The sequence below is a fragment of the Lathyrus oleraceus genome, chromosome 5 (assembly GCF_024323335.1).
Source record: "Lathyrus oleraceus cultivar Zhongwan6 chromosome 5, CAAS_Psat_ZW6_1.0, whole genome shotgun sequence".
Classification (NCBI taxonomy): Eukaryota; Viridiplantae; Streptophyta; class Magnoliopsida; order Fabales; family Fabaceae; genus Lathyrus; species Lathyrus oleraceus.
In genome coordinates, this window is record NC_066583.1 from 506,561,405 (window position 1) to 506,570,774 (window position 9,370).

Consider the following 9,370-nt stretch of genomic DNA (forward strand, 5'->3'; position numbering starts at 1 on the left):
GGCATTAAGGCTACTCTGGCTCGACTCTCAATTGTGTTTTTTGATTAAAAAAATGCACGATGATATGAAGGTTTTTGTGCGTAGATGCCAAGTGTGTCAATACAATAAGTTTGACACTCATAGCCGTTACGGATTGCTACAACCCTTGCCAGTGCTGACATAGGTTTGAGAAGATATCTCAATGAATGTTATCATTAACTTACCTTTGGTCTCTAACAAATCTACTACATGGGTTGTTGTGGATCGATTCACCAAATTTGATCATTTCATTGCTTTAATAGTGGGATTTTCACTGCTTCACTAACCTCAAATTTATTGGCAGAGATTTATAGGTTACATGGTTTACCAAAAACCATTGTGAGTGACAGTGATAAGTTGTTCATCAATAAGTTTTGGAAAGAACTTTTCGCGCGTTTGGGGACCTCCCTTGCTTTCAGTAGTTCCTATCACCCCCAAACAGATAGGCAAGCAGAAGTTTTAAATCATTGCCTTGAAGCTTACTTACGATGTTTTGTTAGTGAAGAGCCACAACAATGACCACGATTCTTACCATTGACATGATTTTGGTATAACTCTTCTTCTTTTCACTCCGCTATTGGCATGACTCCTTTTGAGGCACTCTAGGCATACATCCACCTCCCATCTCACATTACTCACAAGGGGGATCTAAGATTGGAACCTTATATGAGTTGTTAATAAAGCGTTAGCAAGTGTTAGCTCAGTTGAAAACCAATCTGATCTGAGCACGGAATCGAATGGTGTAGCAAGCCAGCAAGAAACAGACTGACAAGGAGCTTGAGTTAAACCAATGGGTGTACTTGAAGCTTCATCCGTATCGTCAGCTCTCAGTAAAAAATAGAGCATCTCAAAAGTTATCAAAACGCTTATATAGCCCATTTCGCATCCTCAAACACATCGGGTTTGTGGCGTATGAACTAGAACTTCCACCGTCTACTCGGATCCATCTGGTGTTTCATGTGTCCTTGTTGAAGTTGTGCCATGGAAAACTGAACACTCAGATTTGTCCAATACCGCCGCACCCGACAGAAGTTCCTGAGGGGACTCAACTTTTTAAAAGGCACTACTTCTACTGCTGATCTTGAGGACAAGATCACTCTCAACCAGGAAGATAATGATGCAGGTCAAACTAGTCAACCTAATGGAAATAGGTATGAAGAATGGGTGAACATAGTCAAAAGGAAAATTGTGAGACTAGCTCGTTACTTAGATTAGGAAGATTCAAATAGCTCATTTGTGCTTCTAGAACATGAATAATTTTATTGTTGATTAGTTGTCTAGCATTTTTGTTAGTGAATAAAGTACAAGTGTTAGCATATTCTATAATTAGGGAAATTTTGTTAAGAATGTTTCATATATCTTATCCCTAAATGAAAATAAAAGAGTCAAATAAATTTTGATCAATTATATCTTCTTATCCCTGGACTTTCTCAGAATTTTTTGAGAATTCAATTTATTTGGTACCTTCTCTAACCGTTGCTTTGTGATTCAATTATTTTAACCGTTTCTTAAATTAATTTTAATATTTGGTAGAATTAGCTTAATAGGAAATAAAATAAGGAATACTTAATTTTAAAGGAAAATGATGTGAAGTGACGCAATAATTTGGTTATCAAAATAAATTACATAATTAAGAGAAAGAATAAAAATGATGAATAATGATTGATTACTCATGAGCCTTGACTTAATTACTAAAATATGGGTGTAATAATAGTATTAAAAAAAATTGTTTGTTCTCTGTTTTTTTTTTTGCATATAAAGAGAGGTGAAGTGCAGCAAGCTAATTATGATGTCTTATAATTATTGTGTTTTTTAATTAGTGTATAGAATTGGTTTATTATCAACTTAATTGTTTGATTTATATATAAATTTGTGTTTAATAAAGTTTAAGTAGAACAAAACAACTCATGTTAATTGTCTAAACTTTTTGTAATAAATTAAATCTTTCATATTAATAAATTTTTAAGTAAATTTTTGAATGATTAAATTCAAATAGTTAATTAGTTTTATCTAATAACAAATTATTCGGTAAAATTCTGAATATGAATTATTGTGGAAACAATAATTTGTGATAATCAAGTCAAGCTATCGGTAAGAAAAGTTATTTTACTCTGAATATGAATTAGTGGAAACAATAATTTAAAGAAAACAAGGTGTTTTATTTAATGCAAATTAATACAAATCACATTTGTAATAACATTCATTTCACGTGTATGAAAAAAAAACTAGATTAACATAATTAAGATACCAATTCTATTTTCTAAGTCTAATTATTCGACATGTGATTCCAAATAAAAATGTACATAGGTAAGAGTTTTGAACATATCTTTATATTATCTTTATAAGTGAATATAATCAAGCGATTTATAAATCAATTTTGTAAAATTAAGTGTCTTTTATAAAGTCACAATAAAAAAGAAAATACATGTTAAATTTTAAAGTTTTAGATTTAGTGTGGGTTTGTTTTAACTTTAAAAATAAGTTTTTTTTATATTTTTTTAAAAGTAAATTTTGTAAAATCGTCTTTTAAAATATTATAAATATTTTTATATTTGTTTTTTCTTAATTGAATGATTAATTTTGATACCACGTAAATATGTATTATTGAATATAAAAAATAGTCGAAATCACCGTTTTTTCAAAAAGTTATATCTGAAAAATTATTTAAAATAATTTCAAAATCAAGTGATTTTTTTAAATTTTATATCCAATTTTTTTTTTAATAAAATATCTAAAAAATAATATTATGAGATTAGCTATTCAAACCATAGTTTAAAATTTAAATTTTTTATGAAAAATTGTTTAAAAATTTTTTTTACACAATTAGATTACACTATAAAATTTATTTTTTAAAAAAATCAAAACAAATAAATCCTTAGGCTCTGTTTGATAAGTCACATTTTCAAACTTATAGCTTAAACTTATAAGTTCATATAACAATTTAGACTTGTTTAATAAGAGTCTTTTCATCATGAGCTTAAAATTTATTTTACTAGCTTATAGTTTATTTTCTAGACGTTATTTCAAATAGTGTTTAAGTTTAGAATTTATATTTTTTTCTTTCATTTTTATCCTTATTATTTTAACAAAAAGCCGCTTTTATCCTTTATAATTTATTTAAATTTAAAATAAAAATAAATATATATTAAATGTCTTTTATGTTATTTTACATTTATAAGTTAATTGAACCGTTAATTTTTACAAACATTTTAATTAACTTATCAGTTATGAGGCATCAATCATTAACTATAAACTATCGGCCAACGGTTATCGGCTAGCTTATTAACCAACTGCTATTTTACAATCCAGTGAAAATCTCACAAAAAAAAATCCTTTTTCACCAGGCACAAGTTCAATAGTACTAATGGTGAGGGTGTGTGTGTTAAAATTATACATCAAATATAATGATAACATCATTCAACAAGCCTAAGAATCATCATATATTTTTTGCACACTAAAATCAATTGTGCACCATCTCATCTTATTCAGCACCAAATACAGGCTTCATTTTGGAGACAAAATGGTTACATAATGAATATTTCAATGTTGCTTATCCCTTTTTGGTATTTCCTTTACAATTTTGAAACAACATTGATGTACATAAAACAAAATTCACCAATGTACCCTCCTCAATGCGTCGGTCGCCAAAATGTGTACGAGCATCGACGCGCTGATTAGAACTCTCTCGATTCGTTGCAACTATAAATGGATAGCCACATGCCATAATTCGAATCTTTTGATCAAAACTACACCCTTACGTAGTAGTGTCTTCTACAAAAACTCTGAAGATGAATTCACGAAAGCGTTTCGAGTATAGCCTTGGATCAACGGATGAGATTGACGTTGGATCGTATTGGATTGATTTGTAAGCATGCTCGAGCTTTTTACTAATATCGTAGTCTTGTAATATGTCTATGATACCGAAAAAGATTATAATATCGTATAACTCCCCAGTTGGTTCTCCAACCAACTGAGGAGTATCGCAATTGCTTCTTCGTAAAGCCATTTCGGCTTGCGCTGGCATGTTTATACCTAATTGAATCCACCTGAAACATTGCACACAAAAAAAGTAAATGTTTAATGTTCGGTTTCATTGGAGTCATGTGTAAAAAGTTAAAAGTTATCAAAATGAGTTGATTGAGTATTTACCGACTAGGATCTACGATGAGATTATCTATGTCGACTCCAGAAAGACGAGGGCCTCCATCGCCAAATCCAGATGGGGTGCACGTTTCCGAATTTCGACTACAAGGTGTAACATTGCCGGTCGGAGTTGTTTCTCGAAAGTGAAGACCAACCAACATGCTATAATCCATGATCCTTTCGTGTTCAAGAAAGTCGCAATCTCTCGAAACTTGTCTGCATGAAAACATGTTTAGAATTATGATCAACTAACTTCCAAAAAATTTCACTTTCCGTCGATAACTTGCAAAAAAACTCACTTGCAAAATTCTTGGAACCAAGATTTCTGCAACCGAAATATAAAATTTAAGTCAAGGTCCTTAAGCGTTGTCGTTGGCTCAATTTCCGCCTCGGGTTTATCAGTAGTGCGACCAAACGTCGAACCTTTCAAGTCAAACCGTCTGTGAATGGTGTATTGAGAACAAAATATATTTCCCATGATGACAAAGCGAACCTGAAATTTATGAAACGCGTTTGATTAAGAACAAAAGTTTTATTTTTACGCGAAAGCGAAAGTTTATAAACACCTACGCGGTACCTTCTTATGTGCAGCCCCAGTTAGTTTTACACAATGCAGACCGAAGAATTTTGTGACGAGCGTGTTCTCAAAAGCCCGGACGTGTTTATAATATGCCGGAAGCATTTTCAGAAAAACCTGCAATCATGTAATAACGTTTGTATTGAAATATTACTCACTTTTGCATATTTTAGACAGAAATTTTAATTTCGGAATCTTTAGCTAACTAAAATGGAACTCACTTTTACTTCGGCTTTCTTCATGGTTTTGATCATATACCGGTCATCGTTCGTCAAATAGAAGAAACTTCCACTTTTTCCGGGCGATGAGAGTTCCCGAAGAGCGTCATTCCCACATATCGATATCATGTAATCCGCAGGATCAACTTTGAACAATTTTCGGAGAGCTCTGAAAATATAGATGCAATCAAATCAATCAATCATCATTGTTTCTGAAAATTTGAAAATACTAAAACATTGTTTCGTAAATAAAATCGGATAATTCAATCCTGATGACAACCTGAATACTACCGGACAATAGTCTTTCCATCTAAATTCACACGAAGGATGAGGCGGCGTATGCTTCGATCCTTCTGACGGAAATCTAGTCCAAACTTTCTCCTTGGGATCAAACGCGGAAGATTTCAAATCAAGAGATGCACTTGGAGCCGGTCTTCCAACAGAATGTCTGTGCTATGGTACACGAAATTAGTAACTTCGCGACGAAAATTAGTATCAAAATGGAAAATTAGCAACAAATTTTCTGATTAGTATACCTGATACCTAGTTGGAGATTCAACATCAGCTCAAAGTTTTTATGCCCTTTTGATATAGTTTCTCCTTGTCTTTTCGACGCGGTTATTCTCAACTGCGGCGATTTATGCCAGCTTTGAACAGAATTACCTCCTAACCCACCTAATGCCGAATTTCTACCTGAACCGTTAGCCCCTTCTTCCGTGCAGTAATTACTAAGCCTTCCATCAACTGAACTCCATCTAGGTTTTCCATTACCACCCATTACTTTCTTACGTATCGATTGTTTCGTCACTTTATTACCTTCGTCGAAACCCGTCAAACTCAATATCTTCTCCGAAGGATAAATCGAAACATCTTCGCAAGGCGAAACCCTACAATCACTCAATTCAGTGATGAAAATCTCTTGAGGATCCCATTCGAGATGATTATCACACGAACCGGACGGATAATACGTACCGCTTTGTTCATTAGCGTCTTTACTCCATACACCAACATAAAAACTACCATCACACCATCGAAACGTACCGTTCCCTTTCGGTAAACCGTCTTCCCAACAACCATCATACCTATTACCATTTTGCCACATCATTGTACCATTCCCATTAAACAAACCATTCCTCCATTGACCAACATAGTGGTTACCATTCTTCCATTGGTACCTACCATGTCCATTTTGCAAACCCTTCTTCCATTCACCATCATAGAAATCACCATTAGGATAACTCTCATTCCCATTCCCACTTTTCAAATTCATAACCCAAGAACCTTTATAAGTATCACCAGATGAACCTATATAAGTACCTTTACCATCCATGTAAAAAACCTTGAAATCACCTTCATAGGTAGCACCACTAGGCCAACTAAACCTACCTTTCCCCATTGTAAAACCTTGAATCCATTCACCAACATACATACAACCATCAATCCATAGATACTTACCATGACCATGTGGAAACCTGTCAAGCCATTGTCCTGTGTAGAAATCACCATTGGAGAAAATCTTTTCAGTATGACACAACTCTTGCGACGAAGACGACGCTTGTTCGTCCTCATCATCGTCGTCTTCGTCGTCTACATGGGCTACAGACATCGTTGTGAAGATGCTGTTAGCCCTTTTCTTAGCAGTTGCAGATTTTCTAACTGTTGCTTCCCATGCCTTTACAATGCCATTCAGCTCCCTGCTCATTCTCTTGAAAGTCTCCACTTTGATTTTTGAAACCTTAACCCATCAAAACCCAAATGAAAAAGATTCAATTTTTCTATCTCAATACATAAACCCAAATGAAAAAGATTCAATTTTTCTAGCTCAATACACAAACCCAGATGTAAATGATGATGCAGAATGCATTTCTGCAACAAACCCAGAAACTAAAACCCCCCAAATCAAATCAAAAGGATGAAACCAAACAAAAAGACTAAATTTTTTTCAATTTGAATCTTTGTTTCTTCTAACGTTGTTGTGTGTAACAATGAAGGGTTGTGTTTGGATTTGAAGAAAACAATGGTGATGTTGGGTTTGAAACCTATGACTCTTTCTTTTTCCTTGTTATTTCCGAAATAAAATTTTTATTTTCTCTATGTTTTTTTGTTGTTGTTTTGTTCAATTGGATTCCATCAACTCTTGGTTCAATGGATGCCGAATTTGGCTCCTAAGAGTAATTTAAAACCATACAATTGCAAGAAAAAAATGTGTTGAAAGCTTAGGTGTCTTTCAAATTTTCAATGCCTATATTTTAGGATTTGAGATAGAGTTTTATTCTAATTTTAGTGTTTTTTTTGTTTGTTTTAATGATCTTTTATATTTAACTCAAATAGATAATGCCACTTGGTTTTAGGGATTTGTTGATTGATTTCTTTATTACTAGTAGCTCTTCATTTTTCTTGTGCCAAATGCAATTGATGTTTGAATCAATTAGATTTTCTTTTCTTTTCATAAGGTGAGAAGTGACATGTAAAACAAACAAGTTCTTTTTTCCTTTTTTTTCTATAAAAGATTTTTTAACAAAAGATAATCATATTTGAGACTTGTAATAAATCAAATATAACTATATTTTTTAGGTGAGATTCAAATTTTAATTTGTTAACTTGTAGAAATTTAATCTCTTTGACTAGAATATAAGAAAATACTAACTCCATCCTAAATTTGAAAGTTATTTTACAAATAAATAAATATTTATCTTAAATTATAACTCACTTCATAATTTTAATACAACATTAATGATTTTTTTTAATATATCCTCTTTTATTTATTATTATTTATTTCTTTAATTTTTAATTTTTCATAAAAAGATAATAATTCTTGTGAAAGGACAAAATTATCTAATAATTTGAAACGAATAATAACATTTAAATATAATCACAAATAAATTGAATTAACTAAGTCCGTCATTAACCATACTTTTTTTTAGTCAATAATAAATCATATTGTTAACTTTTCAAGTAAAAAAAATTGATAACCTTACCTCCCCATCACTTAATTAATTAAAGGTTAATGTTACATAACATAATAATGTGTACATTTTATAGGTTAATTTCATAATATAATAATGTGTACATTTTATAGGTTAATTTCTTTAAAATACCTTTTTATATTAATGTATAATATTAATATATACATATTTAAAAATAATAATAAGTTCATTTTGAAATAGAGCTTATACTTAATAACATGAGAGTAAACTCTATTAAAAAAAAACTTAAGTCAAACTCCAAATGGAATCTTGAAATCCCAAAAGATTCACTTTAGCTAGACATCTAAGTGACATTGTCTTTCACATTGAATATAGTACATGACAACATTAGTGGGTAACCTCTACTTTCTTTATGGTTTTAATAAAATGACACGTTGTTTTATTAATAAAATACATTTAAATCATAAATACTAAATTCTAAACCCTAAATTCATATTTTATTTTCAAACCAAGAAAAGAACATTGAGTTATGACTCATGTTTGTTATGAAATGAAAATCAAGAAAAACTCCAATTTGGTGGAGATGAAATTGTGATCTTCTTCCACCAAACACAACCACAAATTCAACATATTTAGACATTTGAAACTAATTGAATAATGTCAAAAAAATATTCACACAGAGAATTGAGCCTAAATAAATCCTTGCAATATTTAAGTTCATTTGAAGGACTAGTTTGATACAATCTTAAGTTTTTAGAGAGAAAATTGAGATTCATTGGCCAAAAATGACAAGAAATAACAACATAATCAAAATTCAAACCATATTCATAACACTAAACTAGCCATCGTCAATCAAAACAATTCGTATATTTCAAAATTGACGCACATTTCAATATGCTTTCATAAACTTCTAAACAATAAATCAAGTTCTTATGTCGATGATATAAATGCAAAATATATCTTTTAGGTAGGAGTTAACGACTATACATTAAATGGAAATTTATATCTTATTAATGGTTTATACCTTGACGGAAGCGGGATTGAAATCGGCCCATGGCTCATTAGTGTAATAATTCATGGGAATTACTTTTTTCACTTTTAAGCGAGTTCCCACTATCGTGAAAAGTCACAACTACCCCCAACATTCGGAGAGTATCTCTTAGAGCACCTTTTTCACACAACGTCGGCTGAAATTGATGAGAAATCCCTATCATGTTAAAATTTAATTTGAAGATGTATCTCCGTATGCATAAAAGGTTAATTCGGAGATGCATATTCGTAATATCCCTTTGTTTAATGTTTACTATTCAGTGACTTTTCCGAAAATGCATGCTTGTTCAAACCAAATACAATCAAGAACAATGGCAGAATAACGGAAATATAATATAACTTAATTTCAAAATACATTACATTTTGATAACCGTTAACGCTAACATAAATTGAATATTACATTTCATTACAAACCGGTGGTTCAGGATGTTGCAACT

At 31.5% G+C, this 9,370-nt stretch overlaps 1 protein-coding gene across 1 annotated transcript; it reads right to left on the reverse strand.

The window, feature by feature from the left end:
• Window positions 1-3,394: 3,394 nt before the first annotated feature.
• Window positions 3,395-7,165, reverse strand: LOC127085836 (phosphatidylinositol 4-phosphate 5-kinase 6). The gene is made up of 7 exons (XM_051026387.1): window positions 5,493-7,165; window positions 5,237-5,404; window positions 4,960-5,125; window positions 4,739-4,855; window positions 4,461-4,654; window positions 4,168-4,377; window positions 3,395-4,064 (listed from the first exon to the last, which is right to left on the reverse strand). Exons 1-7 carry the CDS (start codon window positions 6,656-6,658, stop codon window positions 3,773-3,775), a joined length of 2,313 nt encoding a protein of 770 aa, XP_050882344.1. The 5' UTR covers window positions 6,659-7,165; the 3' UTR covers window positions 3,395-3,772.
• Between the last annotated feature and the right edge of the window lie 2,205 nt (window positions 7,166-9,370).